Source organism: Drosophila eugracilis, unplaced genomic scaffold (assembly GCF_018153835.1).
Source record: "Drosophila eugracilis isolate 14026-0451.02 unplaced genomic scaffold, ASM1815383v1 contig_1897, whole genome shotgun sequence".
Taxonomy (NCBI): domain Eukaryota; kingdom Metazoa; phylum Arthropoda; class Insecta; order Diptera; family Drosophilidae; genus Drosophila; species Drosophila eugracilis.
Genome location: NW_024572751.1, coordinates 1,369,855 through 1,382,666, shown reverse-complemented (window position 1 = coordinate 1,382,666; position 12,812 = coordinate 1,369,855). Strand labels below are relative to the sequence as shown.

Sequence of the window (12,812 nt, the reverse complement as noted above, 5' to 3'; positions counted from 1 at the left end):
TGAGTAGGGTGTTCCGAATGGTTTGGGTACAACATTTTTTTTCTGAAGGCTTCTCTAGGGTTTTAGGAATTGTTGCGGATGTTATTCTTGGATTTTGTAATGCCGTATTTACAACTTTATGCTCCTCCCGTGGTGTTAGTATGTGGTTCCTTCCAGATTTTCTATGTTCTTCTGCAAATTCTCCAGTGTTTAGATATTTTTTTGTATCAAACTTTGCATTGTGGAAGGTGACTTGACAATATTTCTACCGGTTTTGGGTTCGCTAAATATAATTTTATTATAGTTTTTCGAAAATTTAGGGATAAATCTTGACCGGGGTCACCCATTTCGTCCAATTACAGCAAGTTTGCTCCGAAGTACAGTTTGAAAAAGAATCGCGGATTACCGTTGGGATTCAGAAATAGAAGTCAAGAATGAGAAGTGTACGAATAATTTTTGTGTGTAAAAAATTACTTTTTTGTGTTATTAAGGAAATTATCTAGTATTAATGTTAAAACTTGTAAATTTTATGTTTAAAATATATTCTCGAAATGTGTATCTTTCATTTGAGATATTACATTTTAATTTCAGTTACGTATTTCTCGAGATATTAGGCAATAAACATGTAACTCATACGAATAAATTATGTGCAGACTGTATACAGACTGTATATTCTTGATCAGGATCAATAGCGAAGTTTATTGAGCCATGTCCGTCCGTCCGTATGAACGCTGAGATCTCAGAAACTATAACAGATACACAGTTGAGATTAGGCATGAAGATTCTTGAGGTCCCTACACAGCGTAAGTTTATTTCAGCATCCGGTCTCGCCTACTCTAAAGCCCACAAAACACGAAAAACTAAAATCGCTGAAATCTCAGGAACTATCAGAGCTAGAAAGTTGAAATCCAACATGTACAATCTTGAGATGCCAGCGCGTCTGATGTTGGTATTATTATCCGGCCACACCCACTCAAGCTCAAAGGACGGTTTTCGCATTCTTTAGAAAAGCTGATATCTCGGTAACTATAAGTGCTAGAAAGTTCGTATTAAACATGTAGATTTTTATGATGCCCCTTATGAGAATTGTTATTTTTTCCGATCAAGCCACGCCTACTCTGGCACCCACAAGCCGCGGAAAACTGTGGTGTTCATAATATTATAGTGTATGTCTTCGTTTGACCTTGAATAACATAACAATATCTATCTATGTACCAAGGATTTTTCGAATCGGAACATTATTTCGCTATTTATGAAGAAATGTGGGTTATAAGGCGTGAGGCCTGGGCAGTGACGTAACTATCAGTTACTCAACATGCGTTCTCTGGCAATAGGTGGCGCATTGTATATTTCCACTAGCAAAACGAATATTTTAAAATTGTGTAAAACAGAAACGGGATAGTCGCGGCATTCGTCTAAGCGTTTCTTCTTGTTTAAATTAAATTCATATCAAAAATATTTATGCCGCATTAGAACATCCGGCATGCTGGGGTTAAGGTATTGTGCGCTCTCACGTCCGGCGCTGCCACTCGGTGTGCACAGAACCAGCAAGTGGCAGCTCCGCGAATTCTACTAATCAGCTGTTTGGTTAGTCAAGTCAACCATTTTCCCTTCGTGTTCTTGGCGAAAATTAAAACGCGTAATTCGCTTGTTTATTTTGCGTAGTGCATGGTGAGTACCTTTTTCTTGGGAAATTGAGACCCTTGTTTCCCCTACTTGTGTTCTTGGACGAAACATATTGAACTCTGGCAGGAGCAGAGGCTTTAAAGCAAAAATCGATAATTGCCAAACGAAATACAAGCATAAAGTGATGGCAATTAACAAATAATGTAATCAAATTCCAGCACGAATAATAGAAGTATATTGTGCGGGAACATGCCAGCGGTGGAAAAGCGGCTAAGGAGATAACAGATAGTAAAGCGACGCCCAAAAAGTGACATATAGAAGCGCAAGCAGAGGCTGCACGCGGGCCTTTGTTGTTGTGTCTGCTGCGGATCCAGCGGAAACAGCGCAACCCAGTCCCCCACCACGCCCTCGAGGCACACACCCAGACATCCACTTGCCAGCCATACGCTTTGGCCATGAACGGAGCACGAGACCACGCAGATCCCCCGCTGCTCCAGCTCGAGGACGAGGTAGACCTCATTGGAGATTTTGTCAAGGACCTAACGCCACCAAGCAGCCAGCTGGCCCCCCTCTTAAATGGTTTCGAATCGACCACCAATCAATTGACCACCAAAGTAGAGGTGGGTGCACTCAACTCTACCACATTCCTCTTTAATATGATGTGTGCTCTTTTCCTAGATCAACACCGTTGGCATGAGCAAACGTAAGACCAGGAGACGAGGTAGAAAAGGGCGGGAACCCATGCTACTGTCGGTTGATGACGATGACGACGAAGAAGAGGTGTCAGAGGAGAGAAACCACAGCAATGGCCTGCTTCTAGGCGAGGAGAGTGCTGGGGGCGATGCAGCACAACAGAAACCGCAACTGGATAAGTTGGTCATGTTCCACGAAGATCAAACTGACGACGGCGATGACGAAGATGGTGAGGAGGATGTGTTGCTAAAGAGGAGCTCAAACCTGCGCAGCAATAGATTCAAAGGTCGTACAGAGGAAAGCATCGACAGCCACAGCCAACAGCCACAGATCATTAGTCATATCGCATCCGCGAAGGTAGCCACTTCTACATCTACATCTCCGCTGAAATCCAATTCGCACATTGCCCTCGGCCGTCATCCACATGACGAGGCTGACGATATCTGCCTGGTGCCAGAAATCGATTTCGAGGGCATGTCCACGGATGCGGCCAGCGACAACCGGGAGTCGCAGCCGCTACTGGGAGGAGGCAGTGCCAGCCACGGAAGCCGCATCAGCGAGCTGTTAGGCGGACTAGGACGTGGTCACGATCATGTGGAATTTGTATCGAACACATTTGGCGGTGAGTGTGCAGCAGTATAACGAAGTCGTACAAGTGTTGATATGGCTTCAAACTTTGTGTTCCCCATCCCGTTATAGCTGTGCTTTTTATATAGATTGCTCCTTTGTTTGCTAGGCCTTACTCGTGTAATGCTTATAATTTGTACCGCCCACATATTGTGCATTCTAATCCAAAAAGTTTCGCAAATGTAGAACTAATGCTTAGCCTTTATGATAAAATGAGAATGAAAAAACGGCTAATTTAAATTTCACTCGTAGGGTAGTAAAGTTTATTTTTAGGGCTTAACTAGTTAAAAGAAGGGTTTATAATATATACACGAGATATTAGATTTATACAGGGATGACTTTTATTTTTTAATACTTTTGTAAGGAAAATATCTTCCGATATTAAACACATTTCACAGGGTATTTCCTTTTTCCTAGAATGTTTAGAATATTGCAGTGAGCTAGATAAAATTAAGATTTAATGACTACAAGGGTCAATGTAGGTTGGGTGTTGGCAGTTTTCATGGAATTTCCTTACGTGGTCTTAAAAATAATCATAAATCACCTTCTGTCTTGATTTTAACTTGAAAAATCGTTCTGAAGTAGGTAGTTGTTAGCTTATTCCAAATGCATTTACAGCTCCCTTTATTGTTGTTGGGGATATTAGAACGATTTTGACTCACTCCTGATAAATCAGATGATTCGCACTAATGCATTTCATCATGTCATGACTAATAACTTCTCATTCATTTTTAGTTTTTATGTGATTTGTGGATTTAACAGTTACCGTTGGTTGAAAAGAGTTAGTCCTATCGTCCTCGCCCCAAAATTCAAAAACTTTCTTTACTCGTGCGTTGTATATAAGTCCCAAAACATTTCGACATAAAAACAAAAAAATTGTATTGTAAATGTTGGTGCACTTGGGTGTGATCGTGGTCCCTCGTTGCCCTGGAGTGTTTACAAAATTCCACCGCAGCCGTTTTTAAAGATGGAACTTGTTCTGTTAGCAACTAACGCCAATTGGACCTAGCCCCATGGCTAAAACCAATGTAGAGAAGTTTCTCACCGAGGAGGTATTGCCAAACCAAAAGGCAGCGACCACTTCCAATCCATATAACTATGAACAAGCCTCGACAAGCAGGGATGCACTGGAGAGCAGGTCCTCGGTGGCTTCCGCCTCCGCGCCCTACGCCTGCATCTGCTGCGAGGGCAAGTGCCCGTTGCCCAAGGACTACCTTGAGACCCAGTCGGAATTGGAAGGAGATCTTCCGCTATTAGTTAACTCGCCTTCGATGGCGCGTGATTCCAAAGACACAGTCACCGTCAAAATTGTAGCACCGCCATGCAATTGTGCCAACTGTCCGCTGAGAAACCTCTGTAAGTGTGTTTGGCCCTTATCGAAATGCTTTGGCTATGCTAATTGTGACCCGATTCTCCATTATCAACTGACAACCGACTTGAAGACTACTGGCTACCGGCGCGTTTTATTTAATTGTGTCTTCATGTCGCGCTTGTCGAGCAGTAGTCGGGAACACTTTATCCAGCAAGTGTTTACCATTTGCCAGGACTCATATGGCGATTTTAACGACAACTTTGACTTCATAGGTAGTTTCGAAAATCTTCAAGTTTTCATGTGAACTTCAGAGTAGTTTCGACTCAGTTTCAAATGGCAAATGCACATTTCTTCATTCCTACTCAAGAAAATAGGTTATTTTAGTCCTTTTATAAAAGTAATAAATAAGTAAGGAAATTTGAACTTTGACTGTAAGATGAGTGGGGCCTTGAACTTCATCAAAGTCTTCTCCCCGCTCCCGTGCAGGTTTGTTATAGGTATTTTTATACAACAGCTGGCAGGCCATTGTCGACTCATTAAAAGGCTTTTTGTCGGTGTATTAATAAATTATTTAGAATACAATTTCAAAGTAAAATGGTTTAATTTGTATGAGAAAAGCTCAGTCTATCCTTGTTAGCTGAGGCATGCGAATCTTTGTCCTTCGCACGAACTTCATTAGTAATTTAAAACTTTCAGTAAATTCAAAATTATATCTTTAATTTTTACAGATGATCCGCTTTTCTCGGAGATTGTGGCGAAGGCGGAAGGAGCCATCGAGCATGGTGTGCTGCCGGAACGAATTTATCAGGGTAGCAGCGGTTCCTATTTCGTCAAGGATGCCTCCCATGTGAGTATATTTTAATGACTGATATATATTCTAGCTTCTCTTGCGCATGCTAAAAGTTTAGTCATTAAGATCTGTAACTACAACTTGTATCAATTTTCACTAATTCGCGCAAAGATCAATTAATCGGGAAATCGGGGAAGTCCTGCAATCATGTTGCCTTTGCGGAACTTTTGGTTTATCTCTGAAACACTTTTATTAATCTTGGATAGCTTATCGATTATATAAGACCCAATTTCTAGACATTTACTTGTTTTTCCTAAGCACTGTCTGGCTGTATTCAAGCCCAAGGATGAGGAACCCTATGGCAGACTGAATCCAAAATGGACCAAATGGATGCACAAACTGTGCTGCCCCTGCTGTTTCGGCCGTGCTTGTTTGATTCCCAATCAGGGGTAAGATAATATTTATTTACATCAAAACTAGTCACTTATGGACATTTTTGTATACATTGCAGATACCTTTCCGAATCAGGTGCCAGTTTGGTTGATCGAAAGCTTAACTTGGGCGTGGTTCCAAAGACACGTGTGGTCAGGCTCGTGGCTGAGAGCTTTAACTATGCCCGCATCGATCGCCAGAAGGCCAAGCTGAAGAAGCGTATTAAGGAGCACTATCCATCGGCTCATTTCAACCGAATGAGCCTTCCTCTAAAGGTAAACATAACTTTTTAAAATAAATCAAAAAGATACAATTACAATACATTCGGAACTCTCTGCAGACTGGATCCTTTCAGCTCTTCGTAGAGGGCTACAAGGATGCCGACTACTGGCTGCGCCGCTTTGACAGCGAACCTTTGCCGCCGTCGGTGGCCAAGTCCTTTCAGCTGCAGTTCGAGCGCCTTGTCGTCCTGGATTATATTATTCGTAACACTGACCGCGGTAATGACAATTGGCTGATAAAGTACGTTGCCCCGAAGATAAAGAGCCAGGTGCTCGGCACGGGTGGCCAAACAATGCACGGTGTTGTTCGTCCCAAACTGCCCAACGCTTTGGGAGTTTCAGAAATCGTTGATCTGAACGAGTCGCAGGGGAATAAGAATCTAAACGCCAAAGATACTGGCCCCAAAAGCAATCCGGCTGGCGGAGCAGCCACAAATGGACAGCAGGACAGCAGCAGCTTTGCGAGTAGCGAGGATGAGCCTTCCTCCAGAACCCCTTCTTCTGAACCCGATTGGAATGTGGTTAATTCGGCTTTCATTCGGATCGCTGCCATCGACAATGGTCTCGCTTTTCCCTTTAAGCATCCGGATTCTTGGCGAGCTTATCCCTACCATTGGGCATGGTTGCCACAAGCAAAAATTCCATTTAGTGATGAAATCAAAGATCACGTGCTGCCGCAGTTGTCAGATATGAATTTTGTAGAGGAGATTTGCACGGAACTGTTGTACCTGTTCCAGCAGGATCGTGGCTTTGACAAGCGTCTGTTTGAGCGCCAGATGTCTGTGATGCGGGGCCAAATTCTTAATCTCACCCAAGCCCTTAGGGATGGCAAGTCGCCGGTGCAATTGGTTCAGATGCCAGCGGTCATTGTGGAGAGGTAAGTACACCGTCGCTTAATAATTATATGGTCTACTTAATAATGCGTTCGTTTCTGTTTCATAGATCAAGTGGCAGTCGTTTCTTTTCATTTACACAGCGCTTCCAAAACAAAAGCCCTTTCTTCTCTTGGTGGTAAATTCTTGAATTCATGATCGTCCTATTTAATTATTTACTAGCTTCGTTATTTTCAGCTAAATTTCTATGGAGGAGCCCTTGCTAACCCCACCAAAAACCAAATCGTGCAGACCGGTCCTGCCGCCTCATCATAGTCATGTATATGCGCTTCGTTGTTGTCTAGTGTAATTCTAAATCGTAATTATTTGCAGTCGGGAAATGTATTTCTTTTTATATTTTTCTTTTGGCCAAAAAAACATGCAATAATTTTATACTTTAATTACGAGTTTAGCTTACCATGGTTATGTATATGTAGGAATTAACTTTTGTTTGTCAAGTGTTTGTATAGGTCATTTCAAACAGCCAACGCTCAAGCGATTTATACTTGTACTTTCTTTATTCTTAAATTATACATAGAGCATATCAGTGAAGTAATCAAAACTCATTTACATTCGTTAGCACTCATTGCATACTGTTATCTTACTGAAGGATGCCCATTGTTATTTGTATTAACATCTATTTAATGGTTTCCCTATCAAAACTATAAGTTATGTTAGCTTATTAGGGTGTATTCCCACACCCAAACTAATTGAGTTTAAGGAGGAAGGCAGCCAAACAATCTAGAAATATACATAAATCAAGCAAAAATACATTTGTATAGTATTCATAATATTTGTATGTCAAAGGCAAGCCTTATATTTTAACATCAAAATATTATTATTATAACAGTTAAGGAGAAACTACAAATCTTTATGATCCATCTATATTCTTGAGCTTGTTATTTAATAACGAAGTATCTAAAAACAATTAGCGGCCTCATTTAAACTATGATCTATTCACATTTAATCAATGTTAAGCTTTAATTGAATCACTATAAAAGCCAATCGTCGGAAGCGTCCGACGTCAGTCTACTAACTACAACTGCCTTGCAAAGGCTACTATTGGCATTGACGTGCTGCTCCTTTTTCTCGACAACAATAACGGATCTATTACTTAACGAAACTTCTTTTCTCTCGGGACCTTGTGACTCCTCCGCTATTTGTACTTCGTTTTTAACGTCTATTTCAATATCATAAAAAATTTCCGATTCCAGTCCTTTGTTTATAATAGTTGTTTCAGAACATCGGCCAGAATCCGGTCGCAAAGGTTCGTTTTTAACCACTATATTAAAATCATGTTTGAGGTTATCATCTTCTACCCCATCCCTAATCCCATTGGAAGTTAACTCTTCATCTGGGCTTAATATCATTGCAGTCTCCGAACTCATTTTTGGAACAACACGTTGTGGCGTTGCCAGAAAAGACGATATCGATGGCTGATATCCAGTACTCAGCATAGATGCCCGACCTTCGTATTTGTACCACTGGGTAGGCACTTTTCCAGTGACAAAGAGATCACGACCTACAGGAACGGTGCTTATGACTCGCTTGGGCTTGAGGAAGCGAACGAACCGCTCCAACTCCTTGTAGCTAGAGTGTTCCGAGTACTCAATTCCTATCGTGCTGATTCGCTTTCCGTAGGAAGGCTTACTGTTTTTCTCCCACCCGCTGGGTCTTATGCCTAGCAACATGTCATAACGTTCGTCAAAAAGACTAAAATACTCTACCAGGCTCTGAAACAAAAGAGTAAAGAGTAATATTAAAGATTAAAGCTAGATTTTTTTTTTAAAGATAACTTTATATGTTTTCAAGTTGGAATGTCCCCAAATATTTTGATAAATTATTCATTACCATTACTACATACCGGATAACTGACTTTTCCCATGGAAAGAACATGCAAGTTTGCTTCGCTGGGATCGTCAGTGAGAACGGATTGTAGATCTGGACAATTCAGGCATTTGATTGCAGCGCTGCGATTTTTCTCCGTCCAAACTCTCATGGTGAACTCCTTTGCCACGGCGAGCCAGATCTTTTCCTTGCCTATCACATACGAGCCGCAGACGATAAGGATTCTCTTGTCCGGATTTTTCTCTATAAAGGCGCGCACTAAATTCGTTGCTTGGTCTATGCTCTCGCTCTGGTGGCAGAAATCGTAGTTTTTGTTTAGGTACGTCGTGTCTAGATAAAGCAGATCGATGTTGGCATGGTTCCAGAATATAGGCAAGGATTCCATTTCAGCGCTAGCCCTAAAATCTCCGGTGTGCAGGATGCATTCACCAGAATTTAGTTTAAAGAAAAACATCACAGCTCCAGGGCAGCTGGAAGTTAAAACAGAAAGTTTGCTAGGCTGAAAGTAGGAAAAAGGCATTGCTCTTACTGGTTAGCTTCTAAGGCTGTAACTTCCACATTATCCACCGTAACAACCTGGTCCACGTCAATCTCGTTGATATACAACTCATCAATTTTAATAAAGGTTCTTACTAGTCTCGCAGTTGTGGGACTCATAAATAGGGGATAGCAAAACTTTTTTGTCAGACCAATGTAGTGATCCGCATGATAGTGAGTGAGGAAGTAATGCGTGACTCCATCTATATCGCCAAATTGAAAGCCATCGACGCAGAAAGATGTTCCCTCAATGATTTTGTAAGGAGGGCATGGCTTTGGCTTCCTTTGTTTGCGACTAGTGGATTTTTTGGACAGGGGACTTTCTATTGAATCCATTGATGATTTTGAAGTGGTCTCCACTCCAGATCCAATGATTTCAGAGGCTTTCACACCAGCACCTCTACTGAGCTTGGCTTTTGTTATTACCACTGTCTTTGGACTGCTAATGCTAGCTACTGGCGTGGGAGACGTTTCCGCTTCCTCTTTGATGACGTGCTCTTCCTCGGAGCATAGATCAATCACCTCGAGATTGGAGAGACTCGTGTTTTCCTTGCCTTTTGCTTGACGACTAGGCTGTATGCGCTTCACTGGCGGATTGTGATCCACCGTGTCTGTAGACGCGGCGGATGTTGTGGTAGACTCATCGAACAGACGCTTGCGTCCTCTGGAAGAGCCCTTTCGCTTTGGTAGGGGTTGATCCTCTGCTTTAAAGCTTGACTGTGGTTCCTTGTTTACTTTGTAGTTCTTAGCAGCGCTTTTGAAGAAGGTATCGATGCGCATTTGACCTGGCAGCGGAGTCTTCTTATTTGAACGCTTAATCACAGTGTTGGCAATGATTAGACCAGGAGCAGTTTTTGCTTGGCCTTTTTTTGTGGTGGTAGCCGCACGAGTTCTCCCCTCCCTTTTCTTCTCAGGCGTTTTATTGTCGATGTTGGCCTGCGGTTCTGGTTCCACATTTATAGCTGTGGTGGCCTGCATTTCTGCAAATGCCTTTATCTTAATCTTTCCCACATTGGACATTTTGTTTACAATATCCTCCCCTGATATCGATTACAAATAAGGTAGCGATAACAATTAGAATCTGGATGCTCTTTGGCTAAAGATGTTTCTCACTTGTTTCCTCACTTTGTTTCCTAACACAATCTTCATCAGATTAAATAAGACTGAGTGCGTAATCCAAATCGGGTGATCTAATTAAGCAAATGCAAGAAACCCCGTTTATTGTACCTGCATAGTTGGGTGAGATTAAATCGATAAGTAAACTAAGCTCAATAGTTGCCAGCTTGCGTCCACTTACTCGGTTCCCCTTTCTTTATTGTTTGGTATCTCTCTATAAATCCACCAAAGTTTAGATAATGATCGATTTTGTTATCATTAATGATAAATGGGGATCAATTTCGGGTAATACTTATATTGGTGAGTTATCACTTTACCACATACATATATGTACATACATAGGTGATAAGTCAAGTCTACGATTTTTTAATGAAAAATCAAGTATTATGAAAATTTTGGCCTTTAGTAAAAAGGCCAAATCTAGAAAATAAAGATAATAAAAAGTACAGTATATTTGTGAGCAAAGGGAATATACAATTTTAGCTTAAAAAATACTGTTCCTCTTTTTACTTGTCAAACATTGTTCAGTTTTAGAAAAATATATTTTCTTTGAGCAGACAATTTCAGAAAAAAATATATTGAGGGTTTTATAAGTAAAACATGATTATATATAGCTTTTATACCAAGTTTCTTTTATCCAATTACCCCCCTAATTTTTAGTGTCGCCTTTTTGTACAAGTTTACATGTTTATTAATTTTTCAAATAGTGATTTTTATTTCGTGTGACCATACCCATAACAAATCCATTGTAAAATATGGTATTACCACTACTATCCATCTACACGTCTGGTAACATCAAAACGAAAACAAAACAAAGTCAGAACGTTGAAAAAAAAGGAATTTATTTTTGGGATTATAAAGCTGGGCCTGTTCGTCCGCGCCTTCAGCATGGCGTGGCGTTCTGTGGGGGCCAATAATGAGGACCTCATTCGTCAACTAAAGGGTAAGCCTTGCATCTATTTTGCATATGAAGAGTTATTAATAAGATCAAAATCTTTAAGATCACGGAGTCATTGCCAGTGATGCGGTGGCCAAGGCAATGAAAGAAACCGACCGCAAGCACTATTCACCAAGAAACCCTTACACGGACGCCCCCCAACCCATCGGAGGTGGTGTCACCATCAGTGCTCCACATATGGTAACTTTGAAATTCGGGATTGGAATTTGTTCAACTAGACTTATAAATCTTTAAATTCATTAGGCGCTTTGCATAAGTTTTTGAATTTGATTGATAGTATTTAAGCCTACTTGGGTTTTATCCAAATGTTCAAAGTGTATTTAAATTTAAGGGTTGAATCGTAAACCATGTATATTTCATAAGTAATATGAAATACAAATTACCCAAGTGTCTATAAAATTGTATTATTCTCTATCCTAGTCCTCGGCATAATGAAAATTACATATTGGAAATCTTAACTATAAAAAATAAAAAAAAACGGTTGGAAAAAATTATACAAAAATAATTCTAATATCCTCGCTTAATTCGACTTTACCCATCCTTATGTGTATGAGTTAGTTCATTCTTGAACCGTTTAGAAAACCTGAAGGTTTGGATTCTACATATTTTCACATTTTAAATAACTTATTTCTCTCTATTAACTTAGCACGCCTTTGCCTTGGAGTACCTTCGCGAACACTTAAAGCCTGGTGCACACGTACTGGATGTAGGCTCTGGATCTGGATACCTTACAGCCTGCTTTTATCGGTACATAATGGCTAAGGGTGCAGATGCGGAGACCCGTATCGTAGGCATAGAGCACCAAGCGGAGCTGGTGCGGCTTAGCAAAGCCAACTTGAATACTGATGACCGAAGCATGCTTGACTCCGGCCAGTTGCTGATCGTCGAAGGCGACGGCAGAAAGGGATACCCTGCAAGTTCTCCCTACAACGCTATCCATGTGGGTGCTGCTGCTCCGGATACGCCCACCGAATTGATAAACCAACTGGCCAACGGCGGGCGCCTTATAGTTCCTGTTGGCCCTGACGGCGGCTCCCAGTACATGCAACAGGTGTCTATAAACTATTAACTATTATTAAATAGTAACTAATTCTTATCGAATTCCACAGTACGACAAGGATGAAGATGGGAAGGTGCAAATGACACGTCTTATGGGCGTGATGTACGTTCCCCTCACTGACCTGAAGTCCTGACTGCATCGAGTTGGAAGGTTTATGTTTGTTGTGGTGCTTTTTGGCTTTATTATATACCAAATTTGGGCGTACTATCGCTAGTATTAAGTATCCAATATGAATTAAACTGCTTGTTTTCAATTAAATAAGTTTCCTGAACATACATTCAAAAAGTCTGTTTGTCAAAATTTGTGTTTTTAGCTAATGATAAAAATACTATGATTAGGCTGGGTTGGGATCAAATTTGACAAATGAAATTGCCATTGACAAATTATGCATATGCACATGCTTTGATATGTTTACAGAATTACATATTATATTTGATTTTAAAACACTATGAGGCAAACACTAGTTTACATGACCAACATTTAAATCTAGACATCAAAATTATTGAAATTAAAATAGGTCAAAAAAATTTAGTATATTTCGTTAGGTGAAAAAAGAGTAATATTTTGTTACAATCAGGTCTATATTGTAATTAAAAAATTTTAAATTTTAAATGTAAATGTTTAAAAGCTATAATTAACAAATAATATTATCAATCATTTTTAATTATTGCAGCATACATT

At 40.5% G+C, this 12,812-nt stretch overlaps 3 protein-coding genes across 5 annotated transcripts; 2 read left to right on the top strand and 1 right to left on the bottom strand.

Annotated features, from left to right (window-relative positions):
- The first annotated feature begins 1,561 nt into the window (after positions 1-1,561).
- Positions 1,562-7,013, top strand: LOC108115327 (phosphatidylinositol 4-kinase type 2-alpha). Of its 2 annotated transcripts, XM_017226735.2 has the most exons (9): positions 1,562-1,650; positions 1,824-2,225; positions 2,284-2,920; positions 4,966-5,084; positions 5,346-5,476; positions 5,539-5,734; positions 5,800-6,617; positions 6,683-6,751; positions 6,811-7,013. In XM_017226735.2, exons 2-9 carry the CDS (start codon positions 2,061-2,063, stop codon positions 6,812-6,814), a joined length of 2,139 nt encoding a protein of 712 aa, XP_017082224.1. In that variant the 5' UTR covers positions 1,562-1,650; positions 1,824-2,060; the 3' UTR covers positions 6,815-7,013. The 2 variants fall into 2 exon arrangements, with proteins under 2 accessions (XP_017082224.1, XP_017082225.1); XM_017226736.2 differs by lacking the exons at positions 1,562-1,650; positions 1,824-2,225; positions 2,284-2,920 and adding an exon at positions 3,773-4,281.
- A 98-nt stretch (positions 7,014-7,111) lies between these two features.
- On the bottom strand, positions 7,112-10,411 carry LOC108115325 (DNA cross-link repair 1A protein). Of its 2 annotated transcripts, XM_017226734.2 has the most exons (4): positions 10,295-10,411; positions 8,990-10,224; positions 8,477-8,930; positions 7,112-8,345 (listed from the first exon to the last, which is right to left on the bottom strand). In XM_017226734.2, exons 2-4 carry the CDS (start codon positions 10,015-10,017, stop codon positions 7,605-7,607), a joined length of 2,223 nt encoding a protein of 740 aa, XP_017082223.2. In that variant the 5' UTR covers positions 10,018-10,224; positions 10,295-10,411; the 3' UTR covers positions 7,112-7,604. The 2 variants fall into 2 exon arrangements, with proteins under 2 accessions (XP_017082223.2, XP_017082222.2); XM_017226733.2 differs by having other exon boundaries at positions 8,990-10,411.
- Positions 10,412-10,857: 446 nt separating this feature from the next.
- On the top strand, positions 10,858-12,406 carry LOC108115328 (protein-L-isoaspartate(D-aspartate) O-methyltransferase). Its single transcript, XM_017226737.2, has 4 exons — positions 10,858-11,056; positions 11,115-11,251; positions 11,718-12,122; positions 12,181-12,406. The coding sequence occupies exons 1-4, from the start codon at positions 11,002-11,004 to the stop codon at positions 12,262-12,264; spliced, it is 681 nt and encodes a 226-aa protein (XP_017082226.1). The 5' UTR covers positions 10,858-11,001; the 3' UTR covers positions 12,265-12,406.
- Positions 12,407-12,812: the final 406 nt, after the last annotated feature.

Excerpts from the sequence above, each read along its gene's own strand:
- LOC108115327 (XM_017226735.2), top strand. The coding sequence starts at position 2,061 with ATGAACGGAGCACGAGACCACGCAGATCCCCCGCTGCTCCAGCTCGAG. Across the intron at positions 2,921-4,965 it reads TGTATCGAACACATTTGGCG|ATGATCCGCTTTTCTCGGAG; the intron begins GTGAGTGTGCAG and ends TAATTTTTACAG. Across the intron at positions 5,085-5,345 it reads TCGTCAAGGATGCCTCCCAT|CACTGTCTGGCTGTATTCAA; the intron begins GTGAGTATATTT and ends GTTTTTCCTAAG.
- LOC108115325 (XM_017226733.2), bottom strand. The coding sequence starts at position 10,017 with ATGTCCAATGTGGGAAAGATTAAGATAAAGGCATTTGCAGAAATGCAG. Across the intron at positions 8,931-8,989 it reads ACAGCCTTAGAAGCTAACCA|CTGCCCTGGAGCTGTGATGT; the intron begins GTAAGAGCAATG and ends TTTAACTTCCAG. Across the intron at positions 8,346-8,476 it reads TGGGAAAAGTCAGTTATCCG|AGCCTGGTAGAGTATTTTAG; the intron begins GTATGTAGTAAT and ends CTTTTGTTTCAG.
- LOC108115328 (XM_017226737.2), top strand. The coding sequence starts at position 11,002 with ATGGCGTGGCGTTCTGTGGGGGCCAATAATGAGGACCTCATTCGTCAA. Across the intron at positions 11,057-11,114 it reads CCTCATTCGTCAACTAAAGG|ATCACGGAGTCATTGCCAGT; the intron begins GTAAGCCTTGCA and ends AAAATCTTTAAG. Across the intron at positions 12,123-12,180 it reads GCTCCCAGTACATGCAACAG|TACGACAAGGATGAAGATGG; the intron begins GTGTCTATAAAC and ends CGAATTCCACAG.